The sequence below is a fragment of the Chroicocephalus ridibundus genome, chromosome 4, assembly GCF_963924245.1.
Source record: "Chroicocephalus ridibundus chromosome 4, bChrRid1.1, whole genome shotgun sequence".
Taxonomy (NCBI): Eukaryota; Metazoa; Chordata; class Aves; order Charadriiformes; family Laridae; genus Chroicocephalus; species Chroicocephalus ridibundus.
In genome coordinates, this window is record NC_086287.1 from 10,899,845 (window position 1) to 10,924,608 (window position 24,764).

A 24,764-nucleotide genomic window follows, 5' to 3' on the forward strand; every position below is an offset into this window, starting at 1 on the left:
CGAAGGGAGCATCTGTTTCCAGATCCCTCATTCAGCTTCTGTGCCAGCTGCACGGATCACTGCTGGCACGCGGGGTAGTAACTCCTGACATTTCAGCAAAAGACAAACAAGAAGCACAAAAGCCAAGAGTTTATAGCAGAATGACTAAAGAGACAAGACTGCATTTAATTCTAAAACAAAGAAAGAAAGAAGTGCCAAGAAGGACTGGCTGATGTGTTTGCACTTGCTTTCTGGTCTTTTTTGCTTACAAAAGTTACAGTAAAGTTCTGATTAGAAGTGAAGGTTGTGCTACTACCTATCAAATAACCTTGAAGAAAAAAAAGCACCAACTGCCTCTATATTCTGCATCTCTGAGTTTTCCCAGTACTCTCTTTTTATCAGAAAAAGATTTTAACTCATTAATTCAGACATAACTAGGATTTCCCATCAGTGGTTTAGCTCATATCGGTACTTTCCTCTTTCTCTACAATAATAGCAGAGACTGGCATAAAATTGAGACCATTTAACATTTAAAAAAAATGCAACTGCTCTCTCTCTCTCGACCAGAGAGGATTGCTACAAGGAAAGCCTTCACAGAAAACTATCGAAGCGTAAGTTCCTAAAATATCTTCATCCACCTAACGTTCTGTAGAATTTTAAGTCACATTGCATGCTCTTTGAACTCATATATAGGTGCTAAGCACCTATTTGCTCTGAAACGCAGAAACTGCATGGAATGCGGAAACAAGCACAGAAGCAGCTAATTCATCCAGAAGGTGACTTACTAGGCGAAATGCAGCACGTTCCTATTAAAAATGGATAGGCTTGGTTTTAAATTAGAGTCACAAAGAGTGGAACTTACCTTGCATGTTTTTCTTTCCAAATCAAATATTTAACAGAGGGAAACCACAGGTGTCACTGACAAGGAAAGATTAGTTGTGGCTTAAAACCACACACATGGATTGAAAATTACTAAAACATGCTCTGCTCACTGAGTAACCTTATAAGTGCATAATTTAGATTGATATGTGTTGTCACAAGAGAATTAGAAGCCTTTCATTTGTTTCCAAGAATCGGAATTTAATATTCTTAAAAAAAGTGGCCATTTCCCTGATTTCTACAGTGCCTGGCATTAGTACAGCGTTGACAACCAAAAGCATACGATCCCCTCGTCTCACGAGACCGAGCACTGCAACTGCGGCCAGCTGAGTGGGCGGCGATAGCAGCGGAACCAGCGGTAGCATCCGAGTGGGGGAGGAAAACAAAGGAGCCACCAGTTTTTACGAGTTTGTTTGCTCGGTGCAAACTAACCTGACATAAAGTACCCCAAACGTACCAGATCTTACTGAAGCATAGTTAAATCCAGAGCTCTGTCCTTCCTTTTAAAAAAGCACTTTCAGCAAGAGGAGATTAAACCTAAGACCCAAACATGGAAGCAGCCTACTCGACTGTCACTCTTGCAACATGATACAGAGGAAAAAGGTGATAATTATGAGTCTTACATTAGATTGTGTTAAGTAGCTGATTATAGACAAGAGGTCTGCCAGCAAACAAACCGAATGCCTGGGGGAAACCAGTTTATGGGTCCTCCACTGTCGTATCTGGAAGAGAGCTCTTTCTCTTGCAGGCGTGGAGAAGGCTGCATTAACAGGCAGAATAGCTTATATTGTTAATTCCGTTACTCAGTGAAAGCTCAACAGTTTCAGGAGGACTGTGCTGCTCCAGCCTGACGTAGACTTGAATCCCTACCCTAGTTACGAGGCGTAAGATTCTGAAAGTACGTGCTGTGTGCTTTATGCAACAAATAGCAGGTCCCTGACCTAAACTGGGAGAGCCTTTCTGAAAGAGGAAAGGTAAGATTTGAAAGATACAGGCAAACAAAAACCAACCAGTGTCTCTCAAAGTAAAAGTAACTTCACAGAACTGGATAATTAAATTTAACTATCAATTTAAGTACGACTTCAAAATTAAACACACCAAATAAAAAGTCCTTGAAGGAACACGAAGCAAGAAATTGTACAGCACAGCAAGTGGATCAACAAATTTCTCCATTCTTCCTGCCAAGGACTTTCAGTAGCTATCAAGTCCTCTTGTTCTAGCCTATACAATTTGTTCAAATTTAGTTACCTCCTTGAAGTACAAGAAATTTTTTAAGCCCATCTGAACAGACTAAAAAGTCTGTTCATAGGAGTGACTAACGTGTATTTGTGGGGGACATTGTGGGGGCATAAAGGACGCTTTATGCCATGTAAATAACTTAACTTCCAAGAAGATTTCTATCCCGTAAATTGGAAAAGTAAACATCTTCCCACAGATCTCACACACTTTCATACACTGTCAGCCATGTTCCAAACGTATCTTTAGCTGCTGTCCCTCTCCAAACTGGATTTTTAAGTTGAATAAGCACTGTCCCAGGAGAGTACATTAACCAGTAAGTGCTGGTGACAGACTTGGTCACTTCGACTCGAATTAACTTCTTGTCTGATTCATCTGTTTGGACCACAAGTTTTCTATACAATGCAGAACATGAACCATGTGACGCAATACAGTGTCAACACAGCCCCAATTCCACATACATGCTAAGAACAAATATTAACAACACTCAGCCGGCTCCCATAATTTAACCATTTCCTTTCATTTCCGCAGGTCTTTCTCTCCCCACCCCACAATGTGACTGCTTTTGAGAAGTCCCTGCTTATTTTAAGCACTTGCCTTATGATTCTGAATCATACCAAGAAAATTGTATAATAGAGGAAAATCAAGCCTCCTAACTTTGGATTCTTGAGTTCCATCCAAGTTAGGTACCTAAAACAGTAAGCACAACTATTTGTGTCCCTAGACATGCAGTTCTGGGATAATTTTATCAGGAATGAAGGAAAGGATGAGATATCGTGTTTCATAAGGATGAAAATATTCAACTATATGATGCTGTCTTGAATCTGGATTAAGGCTGACATGATATATAAAAGTTAACAGTGGTTAAGTAGTGAATTATTTTCACTTAAGTGGTAAATCAGATGTTTGTTGATTGAAACGAGAATACCACAACTACCTTCTGACACTCCTGGTAGTACACTGAATTGCTGTTTCTACAGTAGAGATAGGGCACCCACAGAGGATGTTGTGGAAACTCCTACCATATGAGGCAAGGGCAATTTAAGATTTGACGCTCATTCTACATCCCAGAAAGTTTTAACCAAGTAGTGTTTTTAATTTTTTCATTTCAAAGAATCTTACAGTAAGTTCATACTTTTTTTTTTTTATATGCTCATAAAGAATCAAAAGAGGCCTTGCTTCTATGTGTTCAGGATATTAATTTTTCAGAAGTGATAATGGCTACAGAATTACCATCCTGAAAGGTATAACAATTAAGTTAGAATGAAATGAAAGGCTTCTGGTAATAATCACTACACTTGCAATTACTGGATATAACTGAATTAAGAGTAAAAAAAGTCCCATCACCCTACCTAGAGCCCATGGCTCTAAGCATTCCAATTTTATTCAGTGCATTAATGTGTTGGAACTTTCACTAATTAGTTACGGTTTCTCCTGCTTCTCATAGTAAGAATAAAAGCTGCTCAAAGCTGTCGTTGTTCCATATTCCAGAAGAGACAGTTGCATAATTACTAATTATCTATCAGCGAGTCATATTTGTTGCAGAGCAGGGAAAGCCAAAGCAACTCTCAACTCTGCACTGAAGAAAAGCACTAAGATAACATTAAGGAGGAAAGCATTTATAAATATCCTGAAAGTGGAAGCAGGGTTAAATTTAGTTCAACATGGCAAAGCAGCAGCTCACAGTTCGGTTAAGTAACCTTTAACTTGCAGTCAATCTGCAGACAGAAAGGAGGACAGAGTTGTCTGCAGAAGCTCTGAAGAATACTCTAGAAGAGAGCAAGAAAACCTAGAACTTAAAGTGATAAGTGAGACCTGTCAACCTTTGCTTCTAAATTTATGATGTTACGGCACATATTAAGAACAACTTAGCAGACAACTCCTATCAGCTCCACTGGAACTATTTCACAGTTTCTAGAGATTTACTCCAATACACAGCGAATGGCACCAGGCTAGACAAAATGAATTACACATACTTCCACACAAAAAGACTGACAGACAGCAAGAATATACTTCAAAGCAATTCACTTATATTTCTCCAGAGTAGCCATTCTTTGGTAACATCTCTTCATTTCTGCTTTAAAATCTGCTCAGCAGATCGTGAAGTATGTAAAAAATACTATAAAAGTTATCCTTCTTAGCTCTGTGCAGGGTACTTCTGAGATCCAGGTTACCTCTATAAACCTGTTCTTTGTTTTTGAACAACATATGATTGTTGTTCATATATGTACATAGTACAATGCTGTCCTATGACAAAAGGGCAAAATTTTAACTGCATGAGACACATTAGGGATAGTGTTTTTGTTTGTTTCTTGCTTTCAATTTTGAATCAGCTAGAGAGAGCAACAAAAACCATCTCTTTCGTAGTTTAAGTCTTAAAGTCAAGTAAAGGAAAGATTATCCTTCAGAGCTGGTAGACCCCAAAACACCGCCTACAGATCACGCGTGATCTCTAGAACTGTGCTCTTAATAAAAGGAGGACAAATCCACGAAAGCTAGAGATTCCAAGAAGTTAAGTTTAAAAACCAAAATATCAAGCCATTTTGCTAATGCACTAACTGAATGCTACCTTTTCCTCCCTCACCACAAAATGTAGATGCTACAAATAGCTGTAGTTGCTTGCAATTCCTTGGAAAGTTAATCCAAAAGCTATTACAAAAATCACAAGACCCTTTTAAACCCTATGAAAAAGCACCCGTTTATGTAAATTTGAAACTAATACTAGAAGTGAGCAGGCAATAACAGTGAGGAGAAAACTAGCTGACATACAAGGAAGTCACCATGACCAAGCATACCTCGCCACATGTTTTGATATCACCCCATGAAGGTTTACAGTGGTGGTGGGGATTGTTGGCTTCTTTGTTTTGCCTCGATGAATCACACCTTGATTGTGAAGGTTTTTCTGTTTGTTTTTTTAAAATGCAGCATTAGTCATTAACGTGCTTTTCAAAGTTCTCAAAAAGGAAAGAACACATTCATGTATATTAAGATAGCATTTATACTATCTACTTGTTTTCCATATATCAGACTAAAAACATGCAAAAATACAATAAACACTGTAACAACGCTTTCAAGGGATTTGTTTATTTTTGGTTTACAAACAAAGGCACCCAATATTTCTGTTTATGTCTTATAAAAGCTCACAGATTTAGCATTTGTTTCCAAACATCTGTTCCTACAGCAGAGAAAAACATTACAGGAAAACGTAATTTTTTTCCTGGTCCCAAATTTAAATACCAGTAACTGTTAAGTGATCATGTTGTTGCAGCCTGCTCTTCTTCCTATCTAACCAACTGGAATACCTCCTGTAACCTGCTAGTCAGTACAGCAAGTCTAGCTTATTGTATCAAAATACAGTTTCAGTATATTTTTGATCCACATCCGTTATGTGCAGACACTGGTATGAAGAACTGCAAGAGAACGGGGTTCTGATATGGAAAAAAACCCAGTAGTTTCAGATAGATTTCACAGACTGACCACAGGAAGTGACAAAACTAATGTAATAAACGTGACACTGAAGCTATTGTCAGTTAAATAGGATGACTGATGAATTTGTGTAAGATACCAATAGTGCACAGAACCACGGTCTCCAAAGAGGGAAAAAATTTGGATTTCTGAATTGGCAAATGTTTAAGAGTAGAGGTTAAATACCCTTATGTTTAAAGTAATCCTTTTCTTCATCATTTATTCAAAAGAATGGACTTCTAAGCAGTGTTTTGGACCAGAAATAATCAGTTCATTGGCTTCATAGTTCTCAGTATTAACAAAGCAACATTAAGAGTATCATGTATAATAGTTATAAACAACCAAAATTCTTAAGTGAATTGCTTCACAGAATCATTTCCAGAATATGATGTATTTGTCTTTTGCAAACTTCAGCCACATGCCAACATGGGACAAGGGGTATCATTGGACAGTAGGCACCTCTGAAAAAAAAAAGTCTACAATGCAGGAATGCTTAAGCATACTTTCAGGTCTAGTAAGATACTTGGGGAGGCAACTAAAAATGTAATAAACCTAATGTATTTGTTAAAGTGTAACATCTTCAATCACAGAAGCCATAATTTATTTTCAGCCACAGTCAGAGGTCTCTCACACAAGGTGTGGTCCTAGACCATTTAGGCTTTTCACCACTAGCTTTATATATACATAGGTAATTTTAAAAAGGAATTACAGCTTAACTACTTACTACAGAATATTTAGCTTCAACAAGGAAGCCATTATCTTTTCAAAATGAGATATACACCTGCATGAAAGGTGTTCTCCTTAAAGTAAGAGTTTTCACAAGAATAGCAAAATAAGTTCTTTACATACTTAATTCCAATAGGACAAAAAAACTACCAAGGGCAAGTATAATGTAGATCTTCTGTTATTAAGTCATTATTTGCCTTTCCAAGCAGATTCAAGAGTATATTTGTCAGTATAAACTGATTTTAATGAAGAAACACTGGGCCAGGGTGCTGGTCAGTGTATCAATTAGAGGACAATTACAGTGTTCTCAGAATTCTGTGCAATCAAAATCTAAAGGGATCTTCACGTATTGCCTTAAACAAGGATTCAATCTTTTCTTACAACTTGCTATTTTTCCAAATATTTTCCCTACAGAAACAAAGTAACATGCAGGAAAAAAAGATTTCTTCAGATTTAAACCTAATAATTTAAGTTAAAAGATAGATGGAAGAATTGTTAACATACTTTCATTTTGAAGCAAGGTGCATCTTGCTCTGCTTGCCCAGTGAAGTGAGAGATTTTATTGGGGCAGGGATGAGAAAGTGTGCTTACGCATTGGTGTTGTCCATGCATCAAATTTCATAGCTTGGAGATTTTTTTTAAAAAAAAATAATCATTAATTCATGAAGTATTTGCTAACATTGCTTAGAATTTAAAAACAGGTATATCTCTTAATGAAAGCCTATATAATTTGTCCAACTACTATTACCAGTAATATAAATAGCTACTACGCATAATAAATTCCTTTCAAATACATTTACCTTTTGAAGTCAGAAGTGTAACAATCAAGTGCTGGCTCTGTGTTCCCAATAAAAATCATTAAAAAAAGAGGACAGTCAATGACTTTATTTTTGCCTCCCTCAGGGTTACATTTCCTTTTATCTACTCAATGATAGAATCAGTTCTGCTTTCAGAGAAGCAAATTGTTCATACTGACAGAAGTGCAAGTTGGATGCAGCCAGTTTTGAGCATAGAACTGAATCACTAAGCACATTCTGAAGACCAGATCGGACAAAAGGCCTTTCAGTAATTAAGGAAGGTTGGTTTGGGGGTTCCCCCCCCCCCTTTTTTTTTTTTTTTTTTAAAGCAAAGTAGGCACCGTTGTTGCATCCCTACTTTGAAAAGAAGGGAAGAAGTGGCAAAAAGTAGAGACAAATTACAAAAGTCCTCAAATATTTTTTTTCCAGGAGATCCACCATCATTTATACACTTTTGCAACTTGCAAAACCCTTTGTAATTTAGAAGAATTTCAAATAAATAGGTCTACAGCAACTAGTAACTACTAAGTCAATATTTATCTTGCTCAATGTGGAGTAATACTTAAAAGAAAAAAGTTATGTTAAGGCAGATTTCAGTCAAACACGTTCCAAATTGCACAGTTATGCTGGTCAGTGGTCTAAAGTGTTTTCCCCAGGTCAAAGAGTTAAAGTTATTTAAATGCTTGTCTAATGCCAATTCAACCTGGCACTTAACCATTTTATTTTTTCTGTTTCCAGGAAGATACACAACTAACATTACATATACCATACCGTGTATTTCGCACTCCAATTTAAGATGAAATTATGCTTTTACAAAGTGTGAGATGACTACATGTTACAGGCTTTGTGCAGTTAGATCACCATATGCATAGATGTCCTAATGCTAAATTCTTTTCTTCAGTATCTCATAGTACTGGAGGCTCTGAAGTAGGAGAGGAACTTGTAACACAGACTAACCACAAAGTACCAGATATTTCTCGCCATTTGTGATCTTGCAATAAAGATACGCCAGATCAGGATCACAAGAACTGTATTGAAGCCATAGCGTATATTCCTTAACCTAAGGGGAAAAAAAGAAAAGGGAAATAATTAAGAACCAAGGTACCAAGACTTACAGGAAAAAAGAAACACTCTAAAACTTAACTTCTAATGTAGAATCTAATTTGTTCATCTATTCATCTCCAGATACACTATGAGTGGTATTGTGTGATGGAAGTAAGCTGATGCCCTGTAGCTAACTTCCGCTTCATAGCTGCTTGATAAAAACCTCTTAAAGCCAAGGTCACACACACACCTATAGAAGGCTGCCATCCAGCCCAAAACCAAGGAAGTATTTAACACTATGAACTCCCCTCCTCCCCTCCATGTATTTAAAATTCATATATATGTAGAAGTAACTCCAATTGCTGCTGACAGGAAAAAACCAAATATCATAGGATTTTCCAGACACAGAGCCCAGAGTCTTCACTGAAATTTTGAACTCATTCCTTCTCAGGGAACTGTATTTAAATATTAGGAGAAACTAAGTGCCCTTTTAGAGCAACTGTTACTTTTAGCCATCTTCTCACATGTAAAGATGGAAGCTTCAAGACAAACAGCAACCAGAATTTGTTCGGATTTCTTAGAAACAGAGCAGTCCCTTTGGTTCAGTAGATCATGACAATTTGCATTTTAAAGGCAGCTCTTTTTAAGGAAATACTCACTGCCCTTACCTTGTTTTACAGGTAGGCTGGGTGCTATTATAGGCAGACCTTCCTCTACATACCATATTTGTAGAAAAAATAGTCTAAATTTCTGTAAAGCCCACTTTTCTATTTGAGGAAAAATTCTACTCAGTAATTTGCTAGAGAAGCCAGGTCCCCTAGGCTGCCATATCTGGTTAGTATTGAAGCAGTGGACTCCTCAAATTCAGATTAGAGTTAAGAGCTAGACAGTAACAAGAAAGACCAACTTAATACTTCACAGTAAATTTATGTTAAAACCTAAACCTCTTGCAAAATAATCCACTTATAAACTGAGAGCTGTGGGCAACCAGATGCTGCTCCAATACAAGACTTTTTCCCATGTTATTTTTGGTACGATCCTTTGTACAGAGAATGGCAACTGTATTAAAATTCTATGCATTTTTTAAGAGCATCTAAATTAAATTAAAAAAAATCAGAAAGGGACATTTCTTCAGCTATCCCATTATCAAAGATCACCATCTTTCAAAAGTACATCTGAAATAGTAACATATGCCAATCCACTCTACAGCTGCAAATCCTTATCTTTAGAAGAATGACACAAGTAATGACCCAGACCACTTCTCTTTGTGCCATCAGGAGAGCAGATGTGAAGCAGTACTGCAGAACAAGATTAATCACTTTTATTTCACTTTTTGGAGAGACAAACCAAGAAGTCTACAACTGTCTTCAACAACAATCTTCCAAAAGATACTTGGGTAAAATCAGAAACCTGGATTACAGTATACACTAGTGATCAGAGCTACAAGCATAATCCCAGACTAATACTGTAATTATTAATACTGACAGCAACTCAGGAGCAACAAATACATTCATCAATGACCTGGATGAGGGGATAGAGTGCACCCTCAGCAAGTTTGCTGATGATACAAAACTTGAGGCGGGGGGGGGGGGGGGGGGGGGGGGGGGGGGGCGGGGGGGAGTGGCTGGCACACCAGAAGGCTGTGCCGCCATACAGAGAGACCTGGACAGGCTGGAGAGTTGGGCAGAGAGGAACCTTATGAAATTCAACAAGGGCAAGTGTAGGGTGCTGCCCCTAGGGAGGAGTAACCCCATGCACCAGTACAGGTTGGGGCTGACCTGCTGGAGAGCAGCTCAGCTGAAAGAGACCCGGGAGTCCTGGTGGACAACGGGATGACCATGAGCCAGCAATGTGCCCTTGTGGCCAAAGAGGCCAATGGCATCCTGGGCTGCATCAAGAAGAGTGTGGCCAGCAGGTCGAGGGAGGTCATCCTCCCCCTCTACTCTGCCTTGGTGAGGCTGCACCTGGAGCACTGTGTCCAGTTCTGGGCTCCCTGGTTCAAGAAGGACAGGGAACTGCTGGGGAGGGTACAGCAAAGGGCTACCAAGGTGATTAGGGGATTGGAACACCTCTCTTATGAAGAAAGGCTGAGGAACTTGGGTCTTTTTAGTCTGGAAAAAAAATGACTGAGGGGGGATCTTACCAATGCTTATAAATACTTAAAGGGTGGGTGTCAGGAGGACGGGGCCAGGCTCTTTTCAGTGGTGCCCGGGGACAGGACAAGGGGTAATGGGCACAAACTTGAGCATAGGAAGTTCCACCTAAACATGAGGAGGAACTTCTTTCCTTTGAGGGTGGCAGAGCACTGGCACAGGCTGCCCAGGGAGGTGGTGGAGACTCCGTCTCTGGAGACATTCAAAACCTGCCTGGACACGTTCCAGTGCAACCTGCTCTGGGTGACCCTGCTCTGTCAGGGGGGTTGGACTAGATGATCTCCAGAGGTCCCTTCCAACTCCTACCATTCTGCGATTCTGTGAAACAGAACAAGAAAGAGGACATCTGACTTCTTTAGAGAGCACTCCAGACCACTGGACTGGAACAGAATTCTGGAGGACCTAAACAGGTGCTATCAAGAACAATTAAGTCATAACACGGAAAAGCAAAACTTGACAAGAGCAGGAAAACACAGAAAATATAAACAGAGGAAAACAAATTTATACTTACTTATTCAAGTGTTTCCTAGCTGCAGGGACACCAGACATTTCTTCATTCAGCACATATTTCTTTGTTCCCATGCAGTAATCTTCCATGTATTCTGCCCAATGTAGTTGTCGAACATCAAAATTAAACGTCTGCATAAAATAAAAGCTTTCACTGTTAGTTGCCTAAGATTCACCTGCTATATATAATAATCTAAAGGAAAAGAATAAATGCCTTTATACCAGGTAACATTCTTGCAAAGACAAACTGGAATTATCTTGTCCTTAATCATAAGAATGGTCCAGATTTAGATCCCACTTCTGACTCAACTACCAACTTCTTACACCATCTCTTCCAAATTTCAACCATTTCATGCCTTATTTTTCCTCCTCAGCAGTAATATTCTTCCCTCCACTTTCAAGTGTACTGCTTTCTCATTTCGCCTGTCTGTAAGGAATTCCACTCTAGAAATAACTACTTCCTATTACGTTGTTTCCTTTTAAGCAAAATAATTCTAATATGCTATGCAATAAACACTGCTTTGTGCCAAGTTCACTATTTGATAAATGCAGAGTTCTTTTAGCTGTGCTTATAGTTGTACAGCTACATTTTAAGAACCACCATGTATCTTCCTCAGTACAGGAAATTCCTATGGTATATTCACAATGCAATTTTTTCATTCATGTATCGATTGCCTAAGCTCAAGATTCGACAGTATCAGCTATTTAAGTCCCAATAAATACGAAGATTTTCCTAGCAGGTTTTTAACTCTGCCAATTTTCTTTCAGGTAAAAGAATAAGCAAGATTATAAGATCCCAAGCAAATAGTTCTGTGCAGTAAAACTGTATGGAGCTTTAAAAGCTGTTACACAAACATTAAATGCCCAAGTCCATGCTTCCAAATAAGCTACTTAACAGCATGGCAGCTGTGTTATAATGTATGATGAAATATAAACCCATTGTAGTTCTGAAGAAAATCTCTCACAGTAAGTCTTTGTAATTTAGCATTCTTTGCAAGTCAGCCTGTAGTTCTAGTTTTGATATAAAATACATACATGCTAAACAGTCTTCTAGGATTGGTAAATTACCAGAATCTCTCAATTAAACTTTATTTGCCATAATATATCTTCACAGCAAGAATGTAAAAGTAAAGAAAGTAAAGTTTCAACCGTTATTTCAATTAGTTCTTTAGTGCTGTATGCACATCCTATTGAAAATTCATCTCTTTGAAAATACTAACAGTCCAAAACTCTGGGGTTGTTTTGGTTTTGTTTTTTAAAACTTTTCCTGAACTCAAGTTGCTGGGGGAAGGCAAGAAGGGGAAAGGGGCAGAAATTTTCTCCACACAAGAATCACCAAAAGCTGTTCTATTTCCTAATTTTAGCCAGTTTATTCAGAAGTCCAGCAGCTTTTCTTCTACTTACCTATAGAACTAGATTGTGGAAAACCCTTGAATAGGAAAGACATCTTAAAAATGACAAAACAGTTCCAAATGCATAATGGAATCTGAGTTTTTAAAATTGTAAGAAATAAATGAGCTTATAGTTCACTTTCCGTCTTCACACCCACATCACACAGCTACTTGCCTTTTTGTCTTCAGGGTGTAGCTGGTTCATCAGCATGGTCATATTTTCAGTATTCCAGATCCAAGAATTGCTGGTAAAGTATTCTAATAACGTCATGGCCTTATGAAGACGTGTTATTGTTTTCATCATCCTACAGTCCAAGGCATGGAATGTACAGGTTACAGTGGTAAAGGTTAGTTCAAAAAAGAAAAACAGGCAGTGAGATTGTAAATTTTTTACCTTCCAACCCCACACCCCTATGTGAACATATCCCATCTTGCTATGTACCCAAATAACGTTACATCAGATCAATGGGATATTTCTGCATATTATTAAAGTGGACTTTGGCTGTCCAATCTTTATATAGAATCAGAAATCATAAGATAATCCTTTTATCCTAATCCTACTTCCTAGTGCACTAGTAAGTTTCTTCCCTAAGAAAAAAAAAAGAAAGAATAGATGGTAAAACATTGTCTTCTGTTGGTAACTCTTAGTTTTGGATATAGACAAAGAGTACTTTTCACTTCAGCACACTGGAATATCTAGTTGTACTGAACAATTTGACTTCATGAAAGAGTCAAATTGCACAGTGCAGAACATATGCACATGACAGCTTTAAGCAAGGGAGTAAGTTTCCCCAATCTTCCTGCACGCTGTGCGAGACCAGATCTCTGTAACAAAACAAAATTGGTTTATTATGGTCACTAAGATCAAGGCTTAAAACCACCAGAAACATGGCTTAGCCTCTTAACCCAACTGCTTCTGCTGCAAAGGGCAGGAAAATATTTAAGAGCACATGCAGACCACAGCAGATCCTGCTAGTTAGGTGGTCAGTTCTATGCTACCTCAAAATATGCAGAAATACCTTCCATCATTCCTTATTATGCAGAAGAAGCAACTCTACAAAACCATCACTTGGAGTACATAGAAATTATGTTATAAGGATCAATTTGGGCAAGTTTCTTTTTGATCAGACTCTCTGAAGTGGACTCCCCCAAAAATGTGAATGATCCAGTCTCTCAGATGCAAAGTTCCCACATTTATGACAAGAGAATTGTTTCAAGTGTTACATTGCTAGAGACGGTCACTCAATTTCAGTAAGTACTAACTAGTATCATATAACCTGCTTCCAATTTGATCCTTATATCAGGACACACTGATCATTTTAAGCACAGAGTGAGAAGGGGCAGGGGGGAGGCAAAAAAAGCAGAATAACCCAGCACTAACAGCAAATGGCTTTCTGAAGTTAAGGTTTGTTCAATAAAGTTCGTAGAAGCAATAAAAACCACCAATTTTTCTCTGAAAGCTGCCTTGATGCATTCATACTTGTAGAAGGGATATAGCACATTGTCCCAGAAACCCTTCTGAAGAAAGCATTTTGCATCGCATTTGTGTCCCCTGCTGTCACTAATGGCTGGCATCTCAGCATCTAAGAGAGTATCAAAATTGCCTCTTTTTCTTCTCATGAAGTGGAGTAATACGAATTGCAGAGACCACTGAAAAAGTAGAGTATCTCTAAAGCATAACAAGCACAAATATTTTTCCCTAAACCCCATGGGAACCTATCTACAGACTAATTCAGAGTTGTATTCAAATTTTAGACCACCAGATAATTTTATTAGAAGACATTTCTAGATGCTTTCAAACACCTGTTTATAGTTTCACCAGTTGGGCAAGGTGGCAACAGTGGGAGCTGAGCTGAACCAGAATTCCTCTGATTAAAAAACAATTACGAATATAGTCTGTGCAGCCAAAACATATCCTGTGCTAACAAGACTGAACATTTAAAAGAAAAAAAGGCATATTTGTTAAGTAAAAAAAATTCAGAAAAGAACTTGAAACTTTGGAAGCAAAGGTCTCTCTGTCAGATAAGCCAGAAAGACCCATAGCAAAATGGTCTGGATAAAAACAGTGACAAACAGGACACGCTGGCAAAAGGCTTTGACTTTTTGCAGAGGTCTGTCCACTGACAGTCTTAAGATTGTTTAACTTAGTTGCCTTGCCCTTTTGTGCCTCCCCAATTTGTATTCTTATGGCAAGATGGAAGAGCAGCTGAGTTTTAGTTAGAGTGCTTATACTGCTACAGTTTTCTAAGAAAAGTTGTGCCCCTGCAAAAGACTAAATGGAGCAAATGAATATCTGCTTAGACAAGTGTACATTTTGAGCTTGTTACTGGCCACTGACATTGGTTTTCACTCTTTTCTGTAAACAAAAAACAAATTAAATTTAAACTAGTGTAAAGACTAACATCTGCTGGGACTCTTGCTGTCTCTGCTTATGGATATGGTTTTAGAGTACAGCTAAGCTTCTTTAAAAAAATTAAAAAAAAATCAAGTTGCTAAAAGAGTTCTTATACCCCAGTTGCAGATTTTTTTCCCTCCCTCCAACTCAAACTGGATTTATTGACTGGCCACAGAACCAGCTAATTCAATTCATCAATGGAAAATTCCTTTGTTTTTTTTTTATTTGTAGGGTTAGCTTCTTGATGTATCAGCCAAAAGAATCAAACATCCCCACATCCTCTCAACTGCCAGATCTATCACAAAGTTTGGCAGAAGAGGACCAACATTCTTGGTGACAGCTTGTTAAGTTTGCACTAAATCCACATGAAACTACACTTTTTTTTTTTTGAGTAGAAGAAAAAGAAAAGGGCTCTCATTCAGAGATGTCAGCAATGAGTGTCATTTAGTGGACACTTACGTAGCTCTGGCAGACTAAGTTTTATAGCTTTAATGGCACCATATTCCTCCTGCAAATGGGAATACACACACAACCCAAAAGAGAACACGAATACACATAACGAAGCTTTCTCTCTCAACCTGTAGTTTTGAAATATACACTTCACAGGTTTTTCTGGAGATAGCCATTGGATACAAGTCATAAATATCAAAGCCATACATAACTAGTCAGTGTAATATCAAGCATTGAATCACAGCTTCTTCATAAGCTGAAGACAAAAAAGTCACACCTGCTGATCATCATAAAGAACCGAACATCAGTGGCAGTCAGCAAGTCAGTGTGACAGTATGCAAGACTTCCACCTAGATACTAGGTAAAATTTTGCCTCTACTAGGCAGTCCTTACTGCCATTAACACAAAATACATTACAACGGTTTGAGAAGCACATCACAGCAACTAAAGTTTTTAAACAATAGTTAATTCAATTATCTGTAAGTTAGGTGGGCATGTTTCTATACCAGACAACTGAAAGTGGCCTGGCTTAAGGCTATAACTGCATTTTGAAAAAGTCTATTGTCTCCAGGCTAAAACCAGTTCTGATGCTAAATACAGACTGATCCTTCAGTGGATCTACAGGCTGCCAATCTGCAAGTCTCTGCGTAAGCATTAGACATAGCTAATTATATATGTGTCTTTAAAAGATTCCTCCAAAATACATAACAAGACAAATCCAAAAGCTTGTTTTAAGATTTTCATTTGGCTGTAAATTTTGAAGTGTAAGACGTACTACTGGAATTCTTATCTTTCCAGCAGCTCTGTGGTTCCTTTAAAAGCACAACTTAAAAGTAATTCCAAGAAGAAAAAACATATTAATCTATTCAATAAAAGTGTACTCTTTACTCATTTCTGGTTTGTAAGACACTAACTACAAAAAAGGTACTTCCTGTTAATTTTTAAGAAGCTTTACATTGAAATTAAGAGATATGAAATTAAGTCCTTTACACCTTGCTACGTACATCAACCACACCTCCCTTTAGCTTTCTATGAAGTGGTAACAGAAAATGAATTGCTGGAGAAACCCCTGAACTACAACTTTAAATATTTCATGCCACATTCTGTTCTTCCAGAGTAATTGGAAACATCTGCTGGGTGTCTGTTTTTAAAGAGATTTTTAGATTTCAAACATATTGAGCTGTTTTTAAATAACATATGATCCTGTTGTGCTAAGCACTATGCAAAGTTACAAGAGAGAACTATACCTTATATTACAGTTAATCAGACAATTAATAAGCTTTGCTATCTTAAACTTCGATACTAAGGATTATCACCACTATTTATGTAATTGCACAATGCTGTTAACAGTCACACAACGTGCACAATTGCACAATGCCGTAACATTATTTAGTATAAAACACTAAATCTTCATTATGCCAATCGTCACTGTACATGTTCTTTCTATAAAATTTGGAAGACATACTATATGCATTATTTCTTCCTTCCCTTTCCTTAACTGTTAATATTATCAGAGAATTGTTAAATTCAAGAAGCTTTAACTAGGTGCAAAAAAAGCAAGAAGATTTCCATCTCACTAAAACACTGCTTCCACAAGCGAGGTGCAAAAGAATGGTATCATATCGCAGAAAGATTTCAACAGGTAAGTTTTCAAAAAACCCTGAACAGGAACTTTTTTTTAATTACGAACATAATCCTTTACTTCTGATGGGTCATAGGCCCGATCTATTTCTTCCACTTGTTAAAAATTTCTCATTCAGTTGCAGTAAAGCATTCCGAAAGTATGACAGTACAGTTAAACCTACACAGTAATTTCATTGCTTAGTTTTTCCTATATTGTACACAATAAAGGCCTCAGAAGTGTATTCAGACTCAGCACAGAGAGGGAGGGCTACTGACCTGTCAAGTTAGCACAGTACTTGAATTTTCTTGTGTTGATTTTAATACATTTTTACTATACTGCTCAAGTTTTTCTGCTAAATTGTGATGGAAGAGGCCACATTTTAGATTAAGCCAGCCCTTCTTCACTCGGAACGGCATTGAGTTGAGGAATCTCCAGAAATGTTTCCAAGACTTTAGAAGCTTCCTGGTACACACTACCTGGTAATTAAAACCATTCTGTCAACTGGACAGAATGACCACAGCAACAGTAGTATATCCCTATACCATGACTGTCTCCAGCCCATCAGTTAAAATAGCTTTCAAAGTACTTTGAGCCAGAAGACTAGGAAAAAACGTAGAAGAGTAAAGATCTGTCTCAAATTTCTTCTATTATTAGTCAACACATGAAGCCCATCAGGTTTAACACTGCACGTCTGGCTTTTGCTTGCATCTGTATATTTATTTACTTCTACTGCTTCTATTGCAGAGTCCTGATTTTTTAAATGCTTAAAAAAACCAAATCGCACTACATAATGCAAACTATATTCCCTGGAAGTGGTCTGGCTATCAAACTTCAAAGCTTTTCTTTCACATGCATTTGAGTAGCCTTAGTGACTGAACGACAGCTTGTTTTAGCTGAAACTCCCATCTCTTTCCTCCAAACTGGAAACCTTGTGCATGATAAGAAACTCACCCACCTACTGTTATATTAAACTAATTTGGAATGCTCATATCAGTAATACTTCACAGGCTAGAAAATACACATTAAGTGCCACCAATTGTACTAGTACTGATGAAAGTTCTAAATTCCATCTTTGGACATATACCTTGAAAAAAAAATACATATAGCACTAAGAGTGTTCTAAATAGCATGATGATTTACAGCTTTGTTTTAGTCCCACTAGTCAAATACTTAAAGACTGACAAGATTCTAGCAGCACTACTTCCTAACCATTTGAAAGACCGTAGGTTGGCATATATAGTGTAACGATTTCTAGGGAGTGATGAAGTCTTCACATCTGACAGGGAATTTCTATCAACTTTTATTAAGAATAACTTAAAATTGCAAAAGAACCTAAAAACCTAGGAACTTGTACGTTCAGTACCTTCTTTTGACCTGAAAAGCTTACATCTTTTTAATGTGGGAAGGTTACTACATAGGAACAGCCTCTTGCTACTACCGTTGCTGTGAATATTACGCTATTGTAGGCTTGGAACAACAAAACCCAAGGCAGTTTAGACATTTTCTCCTATAAACCACTTACATGGCTTCCTTCTACTGATCCAGTGCCAAGCCTGCTACAGAACTTTTCCCCTGCTTGTAAGACAGAGCTAGACTACAGGACAATGAATGAATACTCACTTGTGTTAATACACTGTCACCACAGTGGAGATAATACAGAGTCTGAAGACAAATACTTTTGAAAACATAACATAGGCAATGAGTTAAGTTCATATGGCTTGGCAAATCTGAAACAAATTGAAGTGACATCTTACATTCCTTCTGCATAATTTAGCTTAGCCTATTCAGCAGAGCTATGCCGTTTTCACCATTTAAGAAGTTAACCAGATACTAGTATATATTATAAACTGAATGGAATGTTGAGATGATACAAACCAACATATCAGATCAAGTTGTATCATCAGGTCAGGAATAACCCACAATTATTAACCCGTTCCATTTTCAGTTTATAATAGCAACAACAATCTTAATGCAAGCCACTAGAGTTTAATGACTGACTAGGATTCTGATCCAAGACATATCTTGGACAGCATTGTCGAGCCAGTCGTTAATCTCTTCAAAATGCAGCCACTGGATTGTTATTGCTTATAGTTAGTAAATCTAGATAGTGCCCATGCCATGTCTTCTTCACAAGTCTCCACCACCTGATCAGCAAGATATTTTTAGTCCTGTCCTTCTTACCATGGCTTACGACCTGTCAATCTGAGCAAAAGATCATGGAAAAATGCAGTTGTACAGCTGACTGCAATCCGATAGAGACGCAAGAGGGGGTTGTTTTGCAAAATAAAGTTAGGGTCCCCTACTGCACATTCTAATGGATTTATCTTGTAACTCAAATTAATGTGGTATCCTGTAGGAAAAAATAAGGATCAACATATTTTGAATATTTATTATTCAAGAACAAACATGACTAGCTAGATCTTGTAATTCTGTTTACCTTGACTACTCAAACCCACAAACTATCCAACAAAACATCCTCATTTTTGCTAGAAAGTTCAAAGTCACTTTAAATTCAAGGACCTGTTCTCCGGAAAAAAAAAGGCTGAATTTTAGTCACAAAGCATTCAGGGGAAGAAAAATAATCAATATACATCATAGTGTAAGCATAGCTTTGTTTAGAAGTCAGAGGAACAGACAAGACAGAGCTAGTCACCATTACCTTGGGCTTCTTCCAGTAATCCTGAGGTAGATATCATACAGGAATGCTGGGGCCTTATGGCTTACAGCAATCCAGTAATGATATAAAAGGTGATTGGAAGTTAGATTTACATTGGGCCGTCTGAAGGCCTGTTCGAGAGGATTCCTCTTGAAAGTAGAAATTACATGGTATTCTGAGAAAGAAAAGTTGCGTAACAGCTTTGATAATAACCATGTAAAATTTAATGGTTTTCAAAGTACATTACAGCGTACAATATTTACGTCAGTATGTTATTTAAATAACCACCCTAACTCTTCTACAATCCACAGAAAATAAAACAAAGTCATAAGCTTTTAACCTAAAATACTATTGAACTGGTTCTTATTACAATCAAGAGGTCTTTTATGCCTTCATCTTCAGTATCATATTTTATTGTAGCTTCTCTCTTTCTGTTCCTCTTCCCTACCTTAGAAGTCGGTTTCAAAAATTCACAGCAATTTCAGTTTATATAGCATGTAAAGCCATTTAAATAGTCATCTATATTTCATGAAGAAGGCTATTCTGATCTCTTGTGTAAAGAATAATTCAAAAACAGACTGAGGACTTTGCAAGCATCTGAAGTGCATTTCAAATGATGTTTTCTAAACAACTTATCCAGGTTTACACATTAAGAAAAAAGCGATTGGGATGGGACTCTATGTGAAACTCCAGTTGACACCTGAAAATTCTGTACATGACAGATACGCAGGATTGGTGTCTTAAAAAGTTATGCCGAAATCCACTCTCATTTTAATCATCTCTTGTAACTTTATGCTTTTGTTTATAGACAGTGTTTCAATACCCCGATTTAAACTGGGATATAAATGAAGTCAGCAATCTTCCAAGTTTGGCGAAAGCCATAAGGTTTATAAATACAGATACATATAGAATGGGCAAAAGCAAGTAAAAAGCATGAAGAAAGCAGTAAAGAAAAATAAAATAGATCTAAGTATTGAAGTTACCTGAAAGAAAAAAAAAGTAATCTGATCTTAAGAACGCTATTTCTAAAAAACTGAATGGTAATAAACAGCTTTACTATACCAGACAGTTTGTATTGCTATTTATAACAAAAACTATTAGAAAGCTTTTGGCATGTGAGTTACATTCAAGTCAGCATATCTAAGACTTGAAAACAGGTGGCCATACTTTCTTAAAGATTACTTTTCCCTGTACACGAATAGTTGAAGTCTCACATAGCTATCTGAAGATTAAAAAAGCCACCTCAACCAACAATTAACTTCAGCCAAACACAAAAAAGGGCTACGAAAGTGCAAAACTATTACCATACCTCTCAATTATGCAGATGTACAGAACATCTAGTTGTGGGCTGCTTATCCTTACGTATTTAGTAAGGTTGGCATTAAACCCAACATCACTAACTACCGCTCCTCTGAGCAATGCTTTTCTCTGCACACTACCCACACTCTGCAGATTAGGTCATGTCAGCAGCAAACAGAAAAATAAGCTTCAGTTATAATAGAATAAAAAAAACCACCAAGAACAAAATGGAACAGTGATAATGCTGCAAGGGGAGAGAATTAACAACGGAAGATAATGAGAAAGCACAATACACTGCAAAATTGAGAGGTATGTATGGCTATTATACTAATTTCAACAATAAAAATGAAATAGGACCACTGATTATAGCCTGTGCTTTTATTACTTGACCTTATTTTTCTAACAAAGTTTATGAAAAAAAGAAACTTGGCATACCAACTTCACCCCAGTGGAAAGGATTGGTGCCACCTGTTGTACAGTTATATACCATGATCTTTCTTGGTCTACAGGGAAAAAAGACAACAAGTTAGAAGATAAACAACCTTTTAAAAAACACAGACAAAAGACATACGCAAAGGTATCTTTTCCCTCGACAGCATCATTTACATGGAGCAAAACCCATCAGTCTCACACTAAGATTTTTTTGCTTTCTATATCATCTTCCAGTATTTTTCTCCTTCTTTAACTATCATATTTCTTTTCTTCCAGAGAAAGTGTCACCTACATTACCGTAGATTGTATTGATTACAAGACAACCCAGCAAGTAGGTTTCAGGCATAGCCTGTACAACAGTATCAGTGGATGATGTCTTCCTCTTTGGTCTAAGAAAGTTAAGTTAAACTTTGAGGGACTAATGCTGTTATAACCTTAAATTCCTTTGTCCTGGGGGAGTAGCAGGACACTGATTAGAATCATAGAATTGTTTTGGTTGGAAGAGACCTTTAAGATCATCAACTCCAACTGTTAACCTAGCACTGCCAAGTTACCACTAAACAGTGTCCCTCAGTAGAAGTTCAACAGAAGACTGATTTATTAAAATGCACAATATAATTTCAAAATATGCAGTACTGTCTATTGTCACCTGTTATACCTATTAACTCCAGAATACCAGGCTGCAGCCAGTGTTGCATTGACAACAACATCTACTGGAACAAGATCTGCTACTGCATTGTTGGAAGCTCTCATTGTTCGAAGAATTCCTTTTCCTGCCTTAAAAAACAAAACAAAAACAAAAAAAGAGACAGAAGAGCCACCAGTAAAACATGTGAAACTTTCCTGCCTTCCAAAAGGAGGAAAAAATTTAAGTATATTCATTACTTACAGCAATGAAGAGACCACTAGGTCCATTGAAGTTATCAATCCATCCCTATTATGAACAAGGGGGAGGGAAAGGATTTGGTTAGAGTATATTGAAGTCAGCAGTTTCAAGTGAAAATTTGAGAAGCTTCTACAAGGGTAAGGGATGGAAGGAAAAGAGAATATAGAGGAGAAAGACATTAATTTCCATGTCTCTAAATGAAGTTCTTGCATAGCAAGATATGGTGATGTAACAAGTTGCTATGACTCAAACAAGAGCCCTCCCTGTAGATTCACTGTTCCTTCAAAGCGAGAGGCGAGCTTGTTTATTTCTTAGTGAATAAGAAAATTGCAGGGCATGGTCTGTAAAAATATATTTATGCTGAAAGTATTCCAGTTTACAAGTATCGTCAGACTAGCTTCTAGGAACTCATAGAAGGCAGAGAAGTAGCTTTGCTATTATTATTTTTTTATTTTCAAGTAGAAGAGATTCTTGCTCAACTTTAGTGACAGTATTTAGATACTATATAGTTATTGGTTTGACAGGTACATTGTACATACTCAAAGAGGTATGCAAAGTAATTATATGGATTTTAAGGGCTCGAGATACATTCAATCTTAAACTGTAAAAGCTATTCCAACACCACTCTCCCACACAGGAGGAAGCATATATGCTATATATCAATATACTATACTGTACACAGAATTTGTGCCATCCCCTGCAAAGTTCACAGGGTTTGACTAAAAGTGGAGCACAAACATCATTATGTCCTGCAGTCCCCAGTTTTCTTAGTCACCTACTGACATACCAAAGCATCTTGAAGAGGGGAAAAAACAAATGAAGATACACAGACTCATGATGCAAAAAGCTGACAATTTCATGCGTGAGATAGTATCTCCCATTGTGACACAAGTGTATTGTTCTATGATTAAAAGTAATTTACCTCTAAATTTGACGCACAAGAACACTGTATTAGACTTTTGTATTACGAGTTGTTATCCAGAAGCAACCAAGCCACAACTTCATAGTCTAACAGATTTTCCTCTACAAAGGTCACTAGATAGACAGGCTGTCAGTATGTACTATAGTTTACAGGCAAGATGGTCAGGTGAAAACTCAATGACTTACAGGAAAAGGATCCTTCCAGCTAGCACCAACAATAGATGGCCTTATAATGGCTGTGTTTAATTTCGCACCTTCTTGTTGTACTACATATTCAGCTAAGGCTTTTGTATATATGTAAGTATTAGGTCTGTCGCCTATCAGTTTAGGAGTAATATCATTCACTAGGCCATCATCCATCCACCTAAAAAAGCAAAATAAGAGGTGTAAATTACTACATGCTGCTTCACTGGGGGGGTGGGGGTTGAGGAGTGTGCACGCGCAAAAGCAGTATGTAAAAAGGATAGCCAGATAAATCAAAAATACTTTGGAAAGTAAAATTAAAATCCAATCTCTTCTTCAAAACACCATCCAAGGCAAAAAAAAAAATCATCAAGAAAAAACCACACTAAAACCACCAAAGTCCTAGCATTCCCCTAGAAAGCTGCATGAGCACAGAGGAACAGGAAATTCTGTGGAGAAATTCAGGCAATAATTAAATCTCACTTCTGTACTCCATGTTTCTGTAACAACCCTAGTATCTAACACTGAACTAGTACACTTCAAATCTCAGCTTGATTTTTTAGACTTTAACATCAACTTCCACAGAAGTTAGCATGTCACATACTTCTTTCTACTTTAAACAGATGGAAGTTGTAAAACATTTCCATATGCATTTGCATATCAAACAATTAGCGTCTACTGACACCTTATATCACGCTTAACTTTAAAACCACGTAGCCTCTTCAAATACAATTCATCAAAATATAAGAGTTAGGGGTTTTTTCTTATTTAAACTGAAGGCCAATCCAGAGGCCAGAAAAATCAAGTTTAATAGAGCCTGCCTACTACTCATTTTGATTATGAACACTACTATTTAAGTCAAGGTGTCAACTGCATACGTAGAACCCTTCTGAAACAGGATCTTGAGGATGAATGTTATATTTGAGATTCTACAGCAGCAGTGTAGTTAGGCTGGTTTAAGGACATTACCACCAACTTACAGAAGATTGTTTATAATGACTTCATACTCATTCTGTTTCAAATTAAACCATAAAACCTACGCATTTGAAAGTAAATGCCAAGGAAGAATATCTTTCACCAGAACATATGCCCAGTGCCAAAAGCGTTTTGGAACTATTTTATACAGTGTACTGTAGAAAGTAAGTAAATTTATGAACTTCGTTAAAAATGAAATCTTCTTTTTTCTTTTGTTCTTAAAGGTAGCATGATTTTTTTTCCTCCTTTGAAGAAGAGAGGATACAGACTGAAATGAAAGCAAGTTTCTCAGTAAAAGACAGGAGGGTTGCACATTCAGTATCCACTGAAATAAGCATACTACTATTTACTTTTTTTGCCCAAGTAATTAATTTATTACATACCAACTATAGTGCAAGTATTACATTCCTTTACAATAATCCTAATGCTACCAACTAAGTTTTCAAACATGAAGTGCAGGCACAACAGGGTAGTCCTTGGGACTGACTGGCTTCTCCTCAGTCAGCATTAAGTCACCTAGAAAGTGATGCCACTGCAGAGGAGTCCCAGCCACATTACAGGCATCACCCTCCACTTTTGTGGTGTTACGCAATCACACACCACCTCTGAAGCAAGCTGTGGCACCATGTTTCTCCCCTTAATTTAGTTAAGTCTTGCAATTTCATCTTGCTTCCCAATTCATTCAGCAGTTTGTATTTAAACTTGTAATAACCTTCAGTCATAGCACAGAAGCGTGCCTCGAACTACTGCTACTTTGGTGTTTTCC

At 37.4% G+C, this 24,764-nt stretch overlaps 1 protein-coding gene across 4 annotated transcripts in view; it reads right to left on the minus strand.

Moving 5' to 3' along the window:
• Window positions 1-5,157: 5,157 nt before the first annotated feature.
• FAR1 (fatty acyl-CoA reductase 1) overlaps window positions 5,158-24,764 on the minus strand; it is a 43,788-nt gene continuing 24,181 nt past the window's right edge. Inside the window, exons 5-12 of one of the 4 annotated variants that reach the window (XM_063332146.1) lie at window positions 23,027-23,204; window positions 21,923-21,967; window positions 21,692-21,810; window positions 21,037-21,104; window positions 18,828-18,996; window positions 12,353-12,482; window positions 10,791-10,918; window positions 5,158-8,142 (exon numbers count right to left, since the gene is read on the minus strand). In XM_063332146.1, the coding sequence (XP_063188216.1) occupies window positions 7,980-8,142; window positions 10,791-10,918; window positions 12,353-12,482; window positions 18,828-18,996; window positions 21,037-21,104; window positions 21,692-21,810; window positions 21,923-21,967; window positions 23,027-23,204 (1,000 nt within the window). In that variant the 3' untranslated portion in view covers window positions 5,158-7,979. Of the gene's footprint in view, window positions 8,143-10,790; window positions 10,919-12,352; window positions 12,483-18,827; window positions 18,997-19,305; window positions 19,478-21,036; window positions 21,105-21,682; window positions 21,811-21,922; window positions 21,968-23,026; window positions 23,205-24,764 lie in introns of all 4 variants that reach the window. The other 3 variants (XM_063332145.1, XM_063332144.1, XM_063332143.1) reach the window with 3 other exon arrangements.